General features: G+C 42.3%; 1 protein-coding gene across 1 annotated transcript in view; it reads right to left on the bottom strand.

The window, feature by feature from the left end:
• Nucleotides 1-4,338: 4,338 nt before the first annotated feature.
• Nucleotides 4,339-20,399, bottom strand: part of LOC148509237 (interleukin-1 beta-like) — a 29,447-nt gene continuing 13,386 nt past the window's right edge. Inside the window, exons 2-5 of the mRNA XM_088443193.1 lie at nucleotides 19,948-20,151; nucleotides 19,284-19,454; nucleotides 14,848-14,972; nucleotides 4,339-4,834 (exon numbers count right to left, since the gene is read on the bottom strand). Coding sequence (XP_088299319.1) covers nucleotides 4,499-4,834; nucleotides 14,848-14,972; nucleotides 19,284-19,454; nucleotides 19,948-20,134 — 819 coding nt within the window. The 5' untranslated portion in view covers nucleotides 20,135-20,151 and the 3' untranslated portion in view covers nucleotides 4,339-4,498. The remainder of the gene's footprint in view (nucleotides 4,835-14,847; nucleotides 14,973-19,283; nucleotides 19,455-19,947; nucleotides 20,152-20,399) is intronic.

Below are 20,399 nucleotides of genomic sequence, written 5' to 3'. Positions count from 1 at the left end.
GCTCCCTGATGCCTCTCCGGCAGTTGATGTGGAGTACACGGAGGGCAGCGGGGGAGTTCAGGGAGATGTGGCCACTGCGAACAGATCACCCCCCGTAATGCCCATCAGTTAAAGTGAATCTGATATGCCGCTCATCCTAAAGCTGGGTACACACTTGCAGATATACTGACCAATCAATTGATCGGCCAATATATAGAGTGCCCGTTGGCCAGTGTGTACCAGCGATATGTCTGTGAATGACGTAGTTCATGGACATTTCGCGTTGACTGTGCTGCACAAGCGATGGACAGATATATCTGCAGATCAGTGGCGGTTCTAGGGGTGGGCAATCAGGGCTACTGCAGCCTGAGGGTGCGGCCACAGTCTCCCCGCCTGTGCCGACTAGTTAGATGGCACTGGCCCGCTCTTGCCTGCCCCGGCGCTGCCGTCTGAGCCATCAATCCGGCGTGCCATATATATATATATATATATATATATATTATTACAAGTAATACTGATTGTTTCAATTTCATAAGTTTCATCTAAATGGCAATAACTAGCATAGCTTATTTCAACATCAGTGATGCTGGAATACAATTATCACCAGCCAAAGTATGTAGAAAAAAACCACTATAATTTTCATTTAAAAAAAAATGATAAAATGATGATACATAAGGCTCTCATTGATTTCAATTACAACAAAAATAATGATATAATAAAAAAAACAAAAACCATACTTTGACGGGAAAAAAAGAAATCGAAAAAATATGCGAAAAACATTGATACATTTCCTCGAAAACTTATCTCTAGCGAAAAACACTCGAAAACCATTTTAATCACTTTTTTTAATGCAAAAAACTGTTGATACATATCCCCCATAATGTATTATAAAGGGCATTTTATGTGTGTGGCATAATGTATTAGAAAGGGTGATGAATTGGGGAGGTTCTGCAAGGACCCCCCCCTCCGCGATCAGTCACGCCCCCCGCGGCTGCCTGGAAGATGGCGGTCGTTCAGTGTATAACTGTATATGAACGACCATCATCTACAGATATATCTGCAGATCACTCGATTCACTGTTCAGTGTGTACGCAGCATTAACAAATATATCATATCAACAGATCTAGTGATCTGCAGATATATCTGCAGGTGATGGTTGTTCATACACACTGAACAACCATCATATGTCTTCTGGCCGTGGGTCCTGCTGGCGGGAGAGAGAGTTACGCCCCGCTGCCGCTGCAAATGTACTAGCGGTCCGTGGACCGCCCGTACACACAGCACGATGCCCCAATATATCTGCAGATTGTCAAAGCTGAATAATTGAGTGAGACAAGTTCAGTTTAAAATTTAATCGCAGTGACGCCATTTTGGAAATGAGATCACAAGACATCATTTTGTGTGGTCAGCATTAATTCAAGTTATAACCCATTAACTAAGAACAGATGGCAATGTTTTTGTTAACACCAAGGGCAACGGGAAAAACCAGCTTTCTAAGTAGATAAGGAGAGACAATGGATATTTTTACATACAAATTGGGAATCCCGGGATGCAGATAAAGTATAGTTGTGGCAATTGTAATATAATATCTACACAATTGGATTTGCCTGAATACTAGACAAGATGTCTCCTAATCCCATAGTTTGAGGTGATAATACATTTGCACTTCACACAAGTGTCTGTGAGAACAAAAGAGGTTTTGTTTTCCTTTGAACACAGCAGGTGGGGGCCTGCTGACAGAGGGCATGTCGAATTACAACCCTCAGCCATCCACACTGCTGGATGTTCACTTCGTGTATGAGAGATTATGCACTTAAATCTCACCCATTAATAACTAGCGTCCTTATATCAAACCCCAAATACCCACACACTACATATTCGCACATAAGGTTCCATAAGCATCAAAATGTATGATTCAAGTTGGTTAAGTTAGTTTAAATGCTAAGAAATAGAGGTTTTTGATATCTAAGGTATTATATATGATAAGCAAGGTATGTTTGATCTCGTTCTGATGCCTACGCTTTTTACAGAATCCCGGTGTTATCGGTGGAGAGATCGCATCATGCAAACTCAAGTTATGGATCGCAGAACTTATAAGCAACAAAATGTTTTAGTTGATGGAATGTTACAGGAGGCGTTACCAGAAAGACCCCGGCTGTTAGAGGCAGGAAAAGTCTATTTGAAACAACCTGTTAAATGTGTCGTTACATATGCTCCTCCTCTGGGAACCAATGAGATCAGCAGGAAGTTTCCCCTTTGTCCTGTTTCAGTCTGGGGGGGAATAAATACATGTGTCCAAACACTGGTTTGGCAGTTCATGCTGAATTTTGGGTGAGCTGAGGATATCTAGTGAGAAGTCTATCTCTGGATCCAGAGGCGCAGCGTATGTATAACTGTACTTGGTCTGTATTATTTTCTTTTACGCCTAAATTATGTATGTATAGATTGCGTGTAACTGACTGTACTTTTACCTGAATAATACTTGTGCGTTGGAACCACAAGATTCCACTCCTGTCTTTATTTGCGGTCATACTGCGTATGCAATTAGCGTTGTCTTAGAGGTTTTTAGGCAGGGTTTTGTCTTAGAGGTTTTTAGGCAGGGTTTTGTCTTAGAGGTTCTAGGCAGGTGAATCTTAGAGGTTTATAGGAAGGAATATATTAAAAGGTTTATTTACAATTTAACAAGATATATTAGGCATCAGCTGTGCAGCAGAGCCAATGCAATATGTCCGTGAATGACGTCGTTCACAAACATATCGCTGGTACACTCTGGCCGATCGGCCAATATGTCTGCCAGTGTGTACCCAGCATAAGCCATATTATTTACTTATTTATTTATTTATATAACTAAACTCTGGTTATCAACTTTCTATTAGAGTACATTAAAAAAGAAACGTGACATACATTTGGCTTTTACTGCATAATTAATATATACACACATTTAAAAAAAATTTTCTCTTCTTAGGGAAAGGAGAATGTGACCTTTCTTCAGGGTGACCACGGTGGCTGGCCACCTTCGGGGTCCTAACACCACGTCTGGGAGGTGTTGGCAGAAGGTGCTTGAGGGTGGAGTGCTGCTTGCCAAAATGGTAGCCTTATATTAGGTAAGTGAGCCAGGATACTTGAAGAAAAAGTCACTAAATTATTGTTAAGCACCTATATGGCATCTGTTTGGCTTCATACCAAGACAGCTGTGTTACCTGGAAGATACGTGTGTGCTCCCCAATCTCAGATGGCTCTCCTGGACCCGAGAAGAGAAGGCTAAGTGAAATGAGGCGACTTTGATTACACAATTTATGCTGAATCGTGTCATTGAGACCACACCTCACACTTTACAATATGGGAAACCGTGGCTTTGTATAGCAGGGGTGGGGCCACGATGATGCAATCACAGGGCTACGCCTCCTGCACCTCTCACCTGGCTGCCCATTCTCGATGGGGGTAGAGTGAATGTCGGGCACTATGATCTAAACAAACATTGCACTTTGAGTATATATTTTGAAATGGACACTAACCACGCTGTGGCAGGGGGAGGTACACTATATTGATTCCCACCATGATTTTTGGAGGCAGGATTCCACTGGCTAGTTCCTCATCATCCAGGTTCTCCATTACAAGGGCTGGCCCACCTCCAGTTTTTGTAGATACTTTTCACCCTAACCCTTAACGCACCTTTTTTATATACAAAAAACACTTTCTGCAATGTTCCCCTGAACGTTTTTTTTTGCACTACAGAATTCCACCACTGCCTTTGTCACCTCTGGTCATAGCAAGGGACTGTCGCTGATACAAGGGCCACATTATCATCAGACGAGAAGCGCACACTTCTGCGTGATTTAATTTGAGCAGGCTGGCAATCTCCCCCTGCATTGTGCCTTACCCCCTACCCCTACTCAGTCACCTCTGGCTCCCTGGCCTCCTCCACACTCTCCCTCCACCCCCCATATCTAAACACTGAACACAAAGACAAACAAGACGAATAAGCTTCCTTCTACTGTATCTCCAGTGCCAAACAAACAACCTCTCTGAAAAGAGCAAGTGATATGTGAGAAACCATAGAAAAGCTCCAGGAAGTATTTGTCTGTTATTGGCCATTTCTTATGGACTCACAGGTGCATTTGATACTGGTTTCCATTGGAATCAAGTAAACTGATGGGGCTTATAGACTTCACAAACCGATAAGCATCAATGGTGGTTTCCAAAAGACAGGCATAACTGTTGTATTAGTAAATACTGTATTTTGAACACCAAAGCTATGCTGCTATATGATAACAGTGGTCATATACAGAAACTATGTTTAACTTTATATTGTTTTTGTTTACTGTTTACTATTACATGTCCCTGTTCTTCTAATGTATCCGTTTATGAATGTTTAGAGATGCAATAAATGACCTTTATTGTAGATGTAGCAAATGATAAGTAAACCTATGCCCTAAATTCATATCTCTATTTGGTACTGCCCTAGATAATAACATGTTTAATTAGCTATATATTTCCATTCCTACTGCCCCACACTGTTTTAACACCAAACATGAGGATTTAGAACTCTAGTTGAGCACATTGGCTGTAAGCCGCCTGGGCTGAGCTTCCTTGGCGGTTGCAAAGAGATTCTCTTAAAGCCGAGATTAAGAAGCCCCCCGTACAGTTCACTGTCCATAACAAAATCAATGATCTGCGTAGTATTTGTCGGTGTGCCGGATGCCGCGGTCACCGATGAGTCACCTTGCGCCATGGTGCTGATGAAGAATCCTTGGGACATAGCTGACTCAAATGTAGTATTTGTTACATTGTCTCCTGTTCGGTAGAATAAGAATCGTTTTCTAGGTCCTTCTATGTAGTCAAGGTTTTCAGTTGTCTAAATAGTAATAAAAAATATATAAAAAGCTAATTTTTATAGTACATATGTGAGAATATAAGTTGTTAGGGTTTAGAAACATCAACAATACAGAATACAGTGCACTAATAACTTTTATTAAACATTTAGGGGTCTATGTACTAATAATCGCAGACCAGCTGCAATTATTATAAATCCGTATCGCCAGGGATATTTTTATTTTTAATGAAAATTTCCCCATTATGTACAAAGGGGAACCGCTGTCCCTGCGAGTTATATCCCCAGAAAATTGTACAAGTCTTTCACAGAAGTGAAAGACTTATTCGGGGGAAGCTGACACTGCACATGCGCACAGTCTCAGCTTCCGGAGCCGGCTGGGGGCTGCGAGAGCAATCGAAAGATCTCTTTACTGCCCCTAGAGCCTCCATAGACTTACAGCAATTTACACCATCTGAAGATGGTGTAGATTACTGGGGCCAGACTACGAAATGTTTGTTTTTTTGGAGTTTGTTTAGTACATAGGGGTCAGATCATAGCCCCCATTGATAATGGGGACTGTGATCTGAAGTGCTAATCAGCACTTTGCCGGAGATTTCTGGGAAATCTCCTGTATTGTGCTTGTAGTACATAACTATAATACAGAAAAGTATACAGAAAAGTATACAGAATACTGCAGTTTCTGCATCATTTTATGTAAATGGAGGTGTTCCCCATGGCAACGAATCAGATCCTAACTATTATTTTCTAAATTATACTAGATAAATGATAGCTAGAACCTGATATGGGTAACGCCTACACTTTTTCTTTTTAGAAATGACAGTAACTCTACCCATTAAACCTTTTCCCTCATGGGTGTGTGTAGTAGTGTAACACTGCACAATATATATTTAGATGCCCCACATGGGTTGGGTACGATCCCGACAGTCACAATATCAGCAGTGGAATCCCGACGAATATTAGCGAATATTCTAACCATTCCCTTTGCCAGCCTAACCCTAACCGTCTCCTTCATTAGCCTAACCCTAACCGTCCCCTTCGTTAGCCTAACCCTGGCCGTCCCCTTTGTCAGCCTAACCCTAACCGTCCCCTACTGCAGCCTAACCCTAACCGTCTCCCCTTCGCCAGTCTAACCCTAACCGTCCCCTTCGTTAGCCTAACCCTGGCCGTCCCCTTCGTCAGCCTAACCCTAAACGTCCCCTTCGTCAGCCTAACCCTAACCGTCCCCTTCGCCAGCCTAACCCTAGCAGTCTCCTTTGTCAGCCTAACCCTAACCGTCCCCTTCGCCAGCCTAACCCTAACCGTCCCCTTCGCCAGCCTAACCCTAATCGTCCCCTTCATCAGCGTAACCCTAACCCTCTCCCTAGTGCATAACCCTAACCGTCCCCTACTGCAGCCTAACCCTTACCCCTATCCCTAGTGCCTAACCCTAACCGTCCCCTACTACAGCCTAACCCTAACCATCCTCTATTGCAGCCTAACCCTCCCCCTAGTGCCTAACCCTAACCTTAACCATAAACCTATCCCTAACACTGATACTCACCGTTGGGATTCATCTGTATTTTGACTGTCAGGAACCTGCAGCTGACATTCTGACACTCATCCAGACTGTCACTGCCGACTGTAACTGGTCACTGCCAGGATCATGTAGAAGAATATCTCTACTGATCTTCTACTCCAGCCATTGGCATTTCTCAGTATCATAACAACCAAATGTGAATAGAACACTCAATTTGAGCACTATGTTAGCCAAAATAATAATAATCCTGATCGCCCTCAGGGAAATGCACAAGTGTATAAATAAAGAACATCTATTTATTATAAAAACTGAGACACACATGTTTAATCACGGACAACACAATAACATATAATATAAATGTATAAATACAAATCAGCAAGTATTTAGGGGCCCAGGCACTTGGAACGGTAAGATAGATAGTACTAACTGAGGGCCTGATTCAGACCCGGTCGCAAGCGCTGTGCGCTTGCAACCAGTTCGATGGTGGGCCAGTGCGCATGCGCACGATGGAGCCGGCTCCGTCGTGCGTATGCGCGAGACCCGGATAGCAACGGCCACTCCGTCACTCCGGGTCTCGTACCAAAGGGGGCGTGCTGTCGATGTTGCGTGACAGCACGCCCCCTTTGGTGGGCGGGCCGGGGGAGTGGCTGCCCAAACGGAGGCGTTCCCATGTGAACGCCTCCGTTTGGGGGCGGCCCCACTGACATCACGACATCACGACATCTCTCTGGGGCTTGCAGCTACGAGACCCTACCACAAGGGTCTCGTCGCAAGCCCGATGGTCGCGATGGTCTTGACCATCGCTGCCATCTTCCTGGGTGCTTGCTATAGCTGTGGGTGGTCACCCACAGCTATGCGAGCGGCCAGGAGGCCGTTCTAAAAAAAAAAAAGACCGGCCCTGATTCAGAGCGAGCGCTCTGTCAGAGCGTTCGGCTCTGAATCAGGGCCTGTATCTGCAAGCATTAATGATTTGAACCTGTATTAGCACAGTAGATACACTGGGGTATATTTACTAAAGTGCGGGTTTATAGAAGTGGAGATGTTGCCCATAACAACCAATCAGTTTCTACTTATTTATCTAGCACCATCTAGAAGATAATAAAGCTAGAATCTGATTGGTTGCTATGGGCAACATCTTCACTTCTATAATCTCGCACTTTAGTAAATATAGCCCAGTAGCTCTGAATTTGAAACAGTCTTTTAGGGTAAAAGCATGATTCTACCTAAGGGCCTGACTCAGAGATGGACACAATATCGATGTTTACGCAGTTTGAAGGATTATTGATAATCTGCGCATGTGTACGGGTTGCACTACACATACCGTACGTCAAGAATAATTTTCATTTGTCGTTCACAGAGAGGATTTATCTGCAAAGTGACTGACAGGCAGGGACCGTTTGTAGGTGGCAATGAGGAGGTGGGGGCTCAAATGCAGGCGTGTCACTGCCATCCAATATCCAGTAACAGTGGCTTCAGTCTTAGTTCCCACCGCCATTCGCACGACCATAGATTTACTCTGAAGTCCGATAATTGACTGAGCTGCGACCGAGCTGCGTCTTTGTACGCAGCCGCTGGTGGGTTTGTCAATAAAAAACCCGGCAGCGGCAACATTTGCATATTTCTGCACAGCCGCTACCTACAAACTCGCTGCTAAGGCAGCATTAGCGCCCATCTCTAAATCAGGCCCTAAATACACTGTTTTCACTATTAGGGGTAGAATATCCTGGAGTCAATTCTCCGATATCAGGTATTCTAAAGAGTGCAAAAAAAGTTCCAATAGTAAATGTATTATTCACCTTTTAGATGTATAACAGATGCATTTTGAGAAATTGCTGCAGAGCTTGTAATAATGTAGCAGAGCCCTCAGCCGGCTGATTAGGAGTTACCCTGCCATACAATTAGCATACAATGCTGATTAGGGTGACTGTAGCTGTGATTCTATTCTGCACTCAGACAGTATACCGGCTCGTAATGGCCATGAAAGATGAAGACCGCCATATGGCAAGCGGTAATCCAAATGACCTGACATGAGAACTAGATGTCTACTGACCTTAGACTTAGTTTCATCACCTTAGACTTTTTCAAAGCATGCCATACAACTGGAAGCACATGCTTAAAATACCATTCCCCCACCTCTAAATAATTGAATAATGCCACTTGCTTTCCTGAGGCAGAGGGATTGTGTTCTTTTTTGTAGCAATCATTCAGAAAAGCCTATTTTATGTTAAATAGATCTAATGTTTGCAATAGATGTGCACAAAACATTTTTTTTTAAAACCATCATCGCTATAAAAGCAAATAAATCTAAAATTCAAATGTATAATGCATGTTGCAATGTGGATGAGAAGTAATATTTTTATGTGTAAAATAGTTCAATAGGAACAAAAACATTCTCCAGGCAGAACACAGTAAAGTTTAGAAGAAAAAAAAAAAGTTTTTTTTTCTGCCTGGAGAACACAGGGCCTGATTCAGACCCACTCGTGAGCGCTGAGCGCTCGCAAGCGGGTCGATGGTGCCCTAGTGCGCATGCGCACGACGTTTCTGCGGCAGAAAGCCAGGCTCCAAGTGGAGACTCTGCATCGCCTCCACCGCCGGCCCTGGCCCCCGTCTTTCTTACTTGAATGGGCTGTGGGCGCCGCCGGCAGAGGTCAGATGCTTGCACTGCGCATACATTATGCGTGGCGCCGCGTCAGCGTCATGAACTCAATCCCATCTCATGACGCTGCGCGACTGCCTGCGCCGGTCCTCCACCCTGGCCTCCTTTCTTATTCACCACTGAGGAGCGGGCACTGGGCTCAACAACGACAGCAGGGAGCCTGGTCTGTGCACTGTCTGTCCCAGTGTTAGGGTAAGTCAGTGACAGACCTTATTCGTTTAGGCAGCTCAATTTTTGTTATATATATTTATATATATATATCTATCTATGTATATATATATATCTATGTGTATGTATATATATATATATATATATATATATATATACACATAGATATAGATATATATATATATATATATAGATCTATATCATATACATATAAATCTATATATAAATCTCTCTCTCCATATATATATATATATATATATATATATATATTATACATATATATCTATATATAGATCTATAGAGAGAGATAGATAGATGTGTGTGTATGTATATATATATATAATTATATATATATATATATATATATACACACAGTATATGTACATGTGTGTGTGTGTGTATATATATATATATATATATATATATATATATATATATATGTATCTGGTATAGCTAGAAGTGATATGCTTGTACTTTGACACAATAATTGGAGATTGGTTTGTGTGTCCCTATGGCCAAGTCCCTATATTATTTTACCCCCTGGACAAGATAGTCTGCCTGGATTATACAGGTTTTTTTTTGAGTGCTTATCCCTGCTTCTTTATACTCAGATTGTGTATTTATCATGTTGCATAGCAACTCTCTTTTGAAGCGCCCATTGGTTAACACACACTGGTCACATGCGCAGGGGTTTGCGTGCCGCGGGTGGAACGCATCGCTGTTCAGCACGCAGCAACCGCGCTGTGTTATACAATGCCTATGATGCCACAAAAGTGACATGGCTTCAGTTGGCTAAATGAGTTGGAGATGTAGGTTATCGGTAAGTCACTTTTTTTTAAATGTGAAGTTTGGCACTCTGGAAAAGAAACAGTATGCCGGAGTGCACTGCTACTTTAGTAGACGCAAATAGGTACAGTATCCTGTAGAAAGAAAGAAGCATCACTCCACATACTTTTAAATTAGTGTAAATATGTACCCTGAGGAAAAGATTCATAGAGGTCTTGAAATATCGGTAAGTATTTAAACAAATTTGAACTATTTTAAAAGTCTGTGGAGTGCAGCTTTTTCCTTTCTACAGGATACCTATATGCTATATATAATATTAATATTTACCACCGAATTGTACCGTAATTCTCTCTCTAGTGATTGATGATGAATGATTTTAATTTTAGACTTTAGGGCCCCCCTGTCTTAAGTGCCCCGGGCCCCCCAAAGCCTTAATCCAGCTCTGCCCACAGTGTCAGAGCAGCCACCAGGGAGCCAGAGGAGAGACCAGGGAGCGCCGGAGGGGAGCAAAGGAGGAACTGCCCACGCTGACACAGGTAAGTGTCACCTACTATACGCCACCTCACAGTGGCGGATGGTAACTCCATCAAATTCCGAAAATTAATTTTCAGAATTTGATGAATAACATAATTTCCTTACCCCCTTACTAATGTACGAATGTATGGGGAGTGTGGAAATTAATGCAGGCGGACTTAACCAGGAGATATCAGTGATATTTCCTGTTAAGAGTCTTCATGAATGCTAAAATAACCTGAAAATGTCCTTAAAAACTTTATTTTAGTGTTGATGAATAGGCCCCCTATACATCAGCGACGGATTGCCGCGATCCTGCGATGCCGTAACCCAGCATCGCAGGATCGCAGAAGTCCAACATGTTGGATTTCCCTGATTATGACGAACGAGGTCAAAAAATGATCGTGATCATCAAATCAGGGACATTTAACATGTAAAATTTCAGCGATACTGTGACGGATCGCTGAACATCGATGGTGGCCGGTCGGCATTTCAGATCGCATCGCTACATCACAACGATCCGTCACAGATGCATGGATACCTTAAGATAGGAACCTGGGGCATATATATCTGTCATTAATCACTTATTTAGTGCTTTTGTCACTATACAGTATATAAATATATTGATATAATATCCCCATTACTGAATTTCTAACACTATTGTATATCAATTATCAATCTTATGTGTAGAATATTGTACATATTTACACAGAAGAAAACAACCAATAATGTCATGAATGACCACAAAATTAATAGATGTCTAGTCCTTCATGGCATTCTAATCCAGACCACACAGGAAAATACTGATTGGCTCAATAATTTAAGAGACCAAAAACCTCATAGCTTTTAATTGAAGGTCTTGAACCCGAATGTATCATTTAGCTCATCCATAAATAGTGCATGTAATCTTAAACTGGGCATCCACTATACAATATCTGTCAGATATCTGTCCAGTCTGGCTGGTTGGAATGGAAACCTGGTAATGTATGGGAGCAAATGACAGATGATCATTTGATTTTAAACACTGGAAAACGGACAAAAAACAATTGTTCAAATTGGTTAAATTTGTGTGTTTTAACCAATTTGGCTGAACGTCCATTTTTGTCTGTTTTCCAGTGTTTGTGAGCAAATGGACGATTGTCATTTCATTGCATACATTACCAGGTTTTCATTTCAACAAGTCAGATTGGACAGATATCTGACAGATAATTGTATAGTGAATGCCCAGTTTAAGAATCCAAAGGTCTTCTTGGAAGTAAAACACTTTTGCTCCCCTCTTGGTCACATCTACTGTATAACTTCAACCAAAATAAACATAGTCCAACCAGATTACTATTGTGTACCCTCCTTAAAGTGTCTTGATAGAGCATGTGACTTGAACCCCTTAAGAATATTGAAACTGTGCTCACAGAATCTATTCTTGAGGGGCTTTGTGGTTCTTCCCCCATACTGCAAATTACAGGAGCATTACAGTATGCAGACGGGAAAGGTGGAATCACAGTTGATAAAGTCTGTTAAGGGGAATATTTATTACAATCCGCTTGTGGTGCAATAATTTTTGAGTAAATTTGCAATTTGATATTTGCAAATATTGCACAAATTGATATAATTCCCATCCCGTGACCGAGCTTGCGAGAAATCTCTGTTCCTGCGAATCCCCTCCCTGCAACTCTGAGAATGTGTCTGTGCATGTGCCAGCTACTCCTTCACTGTGCACCTACCTCTTCTATGCCCCTTTCCTCTCCTTTGTACCCTGCCTCAATCCCCCCTGCACCCCTACCTCCTTTGTGCCACCTCTCCTCCATGCCTCCCCTCCTTTATGAGTCTGCCCCACCCCCCAAATCATCCCTTATGTACTGCTGCCCAGCTCCCAGTCTCCTCTCCTGCCCCTCTCCCATCTGTGAGAGAAAATAATTAAATAAAACTTACCTGCACCCAGAGATCAGTGATCAGCTGAGATACTGGCTGGGAATTCCACTTTACCTCAACAAATCAGCCGACCAGGTCACAGATGAAGCTCACTGATCCCTGGGTGCAGGTAAGTTTTATTTTATTTATTTTCTATTTATAACTATTTATTTTCTCTGTGATCAGCCTGTGGTCTATTAGACACACAAGCTGATCACAGAAGCCGCATGCAGGAAGGGCAGAGCAAGACTAGGGCATATGGAGCAAAGCCTGCATAACATCATCTGAAGATGGCATTATTTTCGCAAGGCTCTCTCCAGTATTATTTTACAATTTGCCATTAGTAAATCTGAAACAGATCATATTTCCCATGACAGGTATGGCAAATGCAATCTGCATACTAAAACTCCTCCATGTCCTCAAATTTGTATATTTTTAGTATGCAGATTGCATTTCCCATACCTGGAAAAGCCCTTTGATGCATTTAAGTAATACTAAAATGATGTGAAAAGGGTTTGAAAACACCCATTTTCACATTATTTTAGAAAAAAGAAATGTATAAATATGCCCTTAAATCTCATAGCATTCTTACATTTTCACAAACCCCAATGTGAGACAGGCAGATTTGTTACATATAAAAAAACAGAAGGCTTTGAGTGTAACCAGGTTATATAATGCTTTATGAGGCACTTTTGCTAGATAACTTTTCAGATTACAATTTGTTTTTCTATATAACCACTCCATATTCCAGAATAACTGTGTTCAATGATTGATCTGTCTTAAGAATGGAATAGTTCAATGTCATAATATTTTTAATTGCCATAAAGTTATTGTTATATTTACTGATAAAAGTCAACTTAAAACTAGTTTTATTCAATTATTTTCTTCTTTTTTTTAAATAGAATAACAATTCAGAGCTCAATGTTTCCTCATATCCTCAAGGGAGGCGGTGAGTAGATCCTCAGGGTAACCAAGTGCTCCAATGATTTCTAACATTGTCTTAGTTTATTCTTCCTAACTGCCTTTTGAAATGCCCTTGATCCACAGTCCTTGGAGTATGTTTTAAAAGGGTAGGTCATTTTGGCAAACTACAAATTTGAAACATTTTCAGGATACTGTACATTCATCCTTTATATTGCAGGTGAGATCAAGGAAGTTCACTGTTGTATCATAAAAATAGTGCATAAAACAACCAAGTTATTGGTATTAACAAAATTCACAAATTCAAATGTAATTAATAATATTGGGTTGGACATACATATCCTTTAGCACCTGTGTTTTTTATTTTTTTTATTTTCTGTGTTACAATCCCCCTCCCAAATGATAAAAATGTAATCAATCTATAAGCCACACAACACCAGAACTAACTGATATGGGCCATCTCACATTTGATGCTGTTTGAAACTGCCCATATATAATCTGGCATATCCTGTAACAAGCCTGGTGCCCATGGCCGTACCTACAGACTGGTGATAGTAAGAAGTGGCAAACAGAAAATGATTGTGCTCAAATAAAAACTTGATGGACTCCAAAAAAAATCACATTGACTCCTTGATATCCCCATATCTTAATCCCAGTAAAATTAAACTGATTCTACTCAATTGTATGTGGAATAGGTGCATAAAATGCTGATACATCCAAGGATAAACATTTTAAGACTTCTTCCATTAAATCTTTTAACACAAGTTCCAAATATATACTGTATGTCATGACATGAGATCTCAGGGGGACAAGGTGATTCTTAAGATAAATATCAACATAGTAGGACAAAAATATAATATAAAGACTGAATACCTAGAATACGAGTGGCATTAATCAATTAATTAGAGGTGGGGGATTGGTACTTAATGCCCGCATTTTCATTTGTATGGCATGCTTTGAAACATATCAGTGGCCATCCCGTTCCTGGGTTGTATCATTTAGATTACAGCTTGCCACCTGGTAGTTCACATCCTTCATTGCCGTTAGGAGCCAGCAAACTGTCTCAGTGTACATTTCACCCAAACAGTGCAGGAACATGTTGTGAGTGGAACTAATATTCAAAGGAATGCAATGTTTCATTTCACAAGGGACTAGTGCAGGCCTGGCCAACCTATGGCTCTCCGGCTATGGTCAAACTACAAGTTCTAACATACCCACCCACTTATCAGCTGGTAAAACATGCTTGGATTTGTCGTTTCATAACAGCTGGAGAGCCATAGGTTGGTTAGGCCTAGACTAGTGCATCAAGAGTCATAAGGCATTCTGTGCCTCATCAATCAGTAAGATTGCTAAATCATGTTGGTTTGAAAGACTGAATATAGGTCCAAACCATAGAGCATCTGTGCTTCATAATGGACTGTATAACCAACAGATACTCTTCAATGTAACCACGTAAGGAATGCTGCTGTACAAAGCCCTCCATCTACCTGCCCAATGAGCCAATTATTGCCCTCCAAGGACCCAGTTATCTATAAAGTACCAAGATTCCATGGATAAACGACTCACCTCTAGTTGCAGAACACCAGATTGATTAATGGACAAATATAAGTTTTTGCCTTTAATTTTCAAAGTAGTTGGCTTTTTTCCTACATTTGAATCCATTGGAACATAACTTGATATTTCAAATGTGGCTGCAAATTGAAAATACAAAAGGAAATAATTATCATTTATTATAAAGCACTGTTCTATTGCAGAATGATGGGTAATATTAGGAAGCTGGTATAAACAGCTGGGTAGATAGAATATTTAGGCAACTGTAGTCATACTTGCCGACTTTGCTGCCCCTTCCTCCACGAGCGGGCAGCAAGGTCAGCATAGAGGGGGCTTGGTGGCTAGAAAGGTGGGCTGTGCAGGTAGCGTGGTGGCATGATCGCATCATCGTAGCACTGCCCCCGCTATATTGTGCCGAGAAAACAGGCATTGAAAAGCGAGGGCGGGGCTACAATGACACGATTCAATGTGATTCGTGTCATGGCCCCCTGCCCCAGATGCAAAAGGGATACGAGCGGGTGGAGGGGGTGCGAGCGGGTAGTGGGGGTGTGGGAGATTTGCCCAGTTTTCCGTGTGGCTGGGAGTGGACGTCAAATTCAGATAAATCTCCTGCACCCAGTGTGAGGTAGGTGTAACTGCCTATGATAGTAATGAGGGCTGCCCTCATAGGTGCAGGATTGGAGCAGTGTGATCACATAGATGCATTATCAACCCGTTCACATTTGGGGCATGATTCAGAGACGGACGGTAATGCATCCGCAATTGCATTCTTTCAAGGATCACAGTTGCTAAAATATGCTAATGCCTTCCACAGCTCAGCCGAACATGGGGACGCCCAATACTGCCTTCTCATATTTGTATGACGACGTGCAACAGCATAAACATCGGTCCCATTGACGCACATCAAGCAGCTCCGCAGCATGTAAGGCAGGTCTGACCAGTTGCAAACACTGCAGCTCTCCTGATACGCAGAGAGCTCTCATGCTGCAAAGGCAATCGCAATGGCTAATTTATGCACGCCTGTGTAACAGCATTGGTCAGACATGCCTGCCTTCTTCTAACCACACCCACCTGGTTACCACTCCCAAACGCTGGCTACCTGTCACTCACTTTGCAAATGGTTCCTCTATGCTAACATTGGCCCTCATTCAGAGCCGGAAGCTCTGACCAGAGCGCTCGCTCTGAATGAGGGCCGTCCTCCATAAAAATGGAGCGTCCTCCTGGACGCTCGTATAGCTGTGGGTCACCACCCACAGCACATACGAGTGTGCAGGATGATGGTCGCGATGGTCTTGACCATCGCGACCATCGCCATTGCGACCAGAAGCCTGTGGTCGGGGTTTTCGACCACAAGCCCTTGAGTGATTTTGGCTCTATCAGAGCCAAAATCACTCCCACTGACATCACTAGTGATGTCAGTGGGGCCGGCTTCTGACGGTAGGCGTTTCCTTGGGAATACCTCCGTCTGGCAGGCACGCCCCCGGCACGCCCACCAAAGGGGGCGTGCTGTCAATCAACATCGACAGCATGCCCCCTTTGATCAGACACAACGAGCGAAGGAAAGTCCTTCGCTCGTCGCGTCTGGCGCATGCGCACGACGGAGCTCCCTCAGTCGTGCGCATGCGCAGTGCACACCATCGACCCACTTGCGAGCGGACAGCCTCTTGCGAGTGGGTCTGAATGAGGCCCATAGTCATTAAACAAACGATGCGCGTGTGCATTGCGGCCTTCATGCATGCACATTAGCAAACAATTGCTCATTCGTCATAAATATCGGCATTGGGTCCATCTCTGAATCGGGCCCTTTGTTTGCAGCCAGCGGACTGAAGACAGAGCCGTATTAAGACTTGATGGGGCCCTGGGCAAGATACTGGTTTGGGGCCCCCACCTTTCATCCGTTCATGCAATGACAACTGGAGCTGAAGGGAAAGCTTAAAAAGCCCCACCCCTCCCTCCAACCACAGAAACAAAACATAAATCATTACAGAGCGAACTAATCCATAAAGAAACAAAACACATATCATCCATTTAATGATGAGAAGTGATGGTTATTATTTTCTATCATCAGGGTTATCCCTGGTTCAGGAGGTGCAACTGATCTCTGAATTGACCATTTGCACACGCTGGCAACCCTATCCTATGTATGAATGCTCTGTAGCCATCCAGTTATACTCACCCATACACAAGTGGAGACAACACTGAGATCCATTACAACCAACTCTGATAGGGTATGTCTTCTGACATATGTAAAGGATTCCAGACAGCACCATACCGAGTGTCCGTCCACTCACACACAGTCACCCCCGCTCTTACTCCTATCTTCTAGGGCTGTTCACTTTATGGGCTGGGCAACAGATGTGGTACACAGGCATCATCACACTGTCAGAACTTTGCTGTGGCACCATCCTATTATCGGGCACTATATGTGCTTGTTTAACCAGAGAATCCATAGTGCCGGCCCTAGCTGTTATGTCAGCGATAGCAGATGTACACTCATCCTACGATGAATGTACATCTCTGATTGTTAGGGGCCTGTGCAGGACCCATTCTGCCCATGTGCAGAACGGGTCCTGAGATCTCGCTCACTTGTACTGTATGTGGCTCTGCAAATCCGTTAATCCCTGAATCAGGCCCTGTGTCCGCTTCACATCACCTGAAGCAGATTTTCACTGTGTCTATGCTGGACCACATTTTCAGTTCATCAAAGCGTTTTTGTGATAAGAAATGATAGGTATCATTTTCTATCATCGGTGCTATCCCTGGTACAGGAGGTGCACCTGTCCGTAATTCCATTGACTGTAATTGCATACAATATTGAGAGCATTTTTGTGACCATTATACAATACTGAGAGCATTCTTATGACTGCCATTCATTACTGAGAGCATTTTTGTGACCACTATACAATACTGAGAGCATTCTTATGACTGCCATACATTACTGAGAGCATTTTTGTGACCACCATACAATACTGAAAGCATTCTTGCAACCACCATACAATACTGAGAGGATTTTTTAGGATTATCAAGAGCATTTTTGTGAATGCCATACAATAATGAAAGCATTTTTGTGATTGCCATACATTACTGAGAGCATAATTGAGACCACCATATGACACTGACAGCATTTTTGTGACCACAATGTACTGCTGAGAGAATTTTTTGTGACTGCCATACAAGAAAGAGCACGTCTATGATTGCCATACATTACTGATAGCATTTTTGTGAACTCCATACATTAGTGAGAGAATTTTTGTTACCACCATGCACTGCAGGTAGCATTTTTGTGACTACCATACAATACTGAGATAATTTTTTTGATCACCATACATTACTGAGAGCATTTTTGTTACTGCCATACAGTACTGAGAGCTATTTTGTGATCTCCATACATTACCGAGAGCATTTTTGTGACTGCCATACAATACAGAGATCATTTTTTTTGATCACCATACATTACTGAGAGCATTTTTGTTATTGCCATACATTACTGAGAACATTTGTTTTGTGACCACCATACAATAGAGAGTTTGTGATTGCCATACAATACAGAGAGCATGTTAATAGCAATACAGAGTAGTTTTGAAACTGCCACACAATATTAAACCCTCAGTCTTAAAAATCCCTCCTAAAAAAATCATTAACTCTTTCAGGATTATCATAACAATCCCTTTCAAAATGTTACCCCTCCTCTCCCCATATAAACATTCCCTTATCCCCACAATTGATTCATTACATTCAAAGTCATTACTTCCCTCAGTCTAAAAGAGAAAAACTTCATAAAAAATTAACTGTAAAAAAAACTTTACCCCTTCATGTAAACGCTTTTACAGCATTAACTCTCACCCTCATGATAAAGCCCATTCACAACTTACCCCCTTACTCTTATATACAGTAGTTTCCTCAACCATACCCATTACCCCCCTCCCTGTTCTACTATCCAAGACCCCAAAGTCTGGTCTACTGCAGATTGTGTTTCTGAATTCTATTATTTTATTACTGTGGTCCACAACAACGGGAAACAGATTGTATGGAGGAGGAAACTCCGATTACCACGGAGAAGGCAGAACTCAGAGGCAGGGGACAAGCACTGTAGCAATAGACTGCTACATGGCCCCTGCACTGCACAGACTGAGAATGGAGTAAAGTGCTTCATTACCCCTCTTTAATACATTGACTGGCACCCCAAAGTTTTGGCTACGTGTTTGAGGCTGAGTTGCAGGAAGCTCTCTACTGACTGCGGAGGCACCTGACCCCCCCGTGTGCATACTCATGGCTGCAACACCCAAACCTTCCCCTACCACCCTCCTCCCTTGTTTATGGCAAGTGATAAAAGGACAGGATAACTGACTTTTAACAAGCAATGGCGATGGTGTCAGGTGGGCCCCCTATTTCTAGGTATTATATTATCTATCGATATTACACTTACATAAGATAAAAAGACAAGAACTGACCTTTCAATCTGTCATTTGCGCCTTGTAATGCTTTTGCTTTAAGCTGTCCGGAGGCCGCATCAAGCACAAACCATTTGAATCTCATGTCATGAATTGTGGAATCAAATTTGCTAATTCTCTTATATTTTACCTCTTTATCTAGTGTGACGTTCTCAGTCGTTAGTGTGATAACTAAAATGATAAACATAAATCAGTTATATTATACAAATACATATTCTGGAAATATATTTGCACTTGAATTTTTTCCCTTTACATATTTTTAGCTTTTCAGAAACAAAACTGCCAAATGTGAAATGCTCACCGGGAAATATATCTTATCATACACTTTGAACCTATGTGAAGTAGCAACCATCTCATGTCATACAGTATATGGCATGATACCACGCCCCCTTGCCAGGAGGCCACTCCCCTTTTCCAGGCACACGCAGGTTGCATTCATTCCCGCCTACCATATGTTGGGAGTTATGTATATAGCTAGCAATAAGGGTATCGCTGCGTAATATATGTGTAACAATGAGGCGGGGGGGTATATGGAATATATGGTTGGCACTGAGGTATATCTGAGCAGAGACTGGTAGAGGGTGGGTTTGTGTAATGTATGGCTCTACATACAACAGCTGGCAATGTGGATATCTCTATGCGCTAAAGTATTTCAAAGTAATACTTATTTTACTTGAATCAAATTTCTTCATTGTGTCCATGAACTGCCGAGGTCTGATGTATGGAGGGTGTGGGGTAGGTCCAATGTCTTCCCGGAGGGATATGTAGGGAGGAGTTGGATAAGTTATGTCCGGAAGATCATACCAGCTTGACATGTCGCAAACATTGGTCTCTAGCTGGGGGTAGTCCATGGATCCTTATGCTAAGCCTGGGGAAACACAAGATATTTAAAAGAAAAAAAAGAGTCTGAAAAATTTTCCAAAAACACCAAGCAGATATGCTGAGCATTTCACATGGAAGACGTGCTGTTATCATTGATTTATGTCTCTACAGTGGAAATGGGCAGTGCGTCTGCCGGCTGAGTCTGAGGATGGGTACACACTTAGCACCCTGCCAAAGGAACATCCAAAGGTGCTGATGAACGATATATCAGGTGGTCGGTACACACTGCATGAT

The sequence above is a fragment of the Taudactylus pleione genome, unplaced genomic scaffold (genome assembly GCF_031769625.1).
Source record: "Taudactylus pleione unplaced genomic scaffold, aTauple2 ptg000329l, whole genome shotgun sequence".
NCBI lineage: Eukaryota > Metazoa > Chordata > Amphibia > Anura > Myobatrachidae > Taudactylus > Taudactylus pleione.
This window is presented reverse-complemented; position numbering and strand designations above follow the sequence as displayed.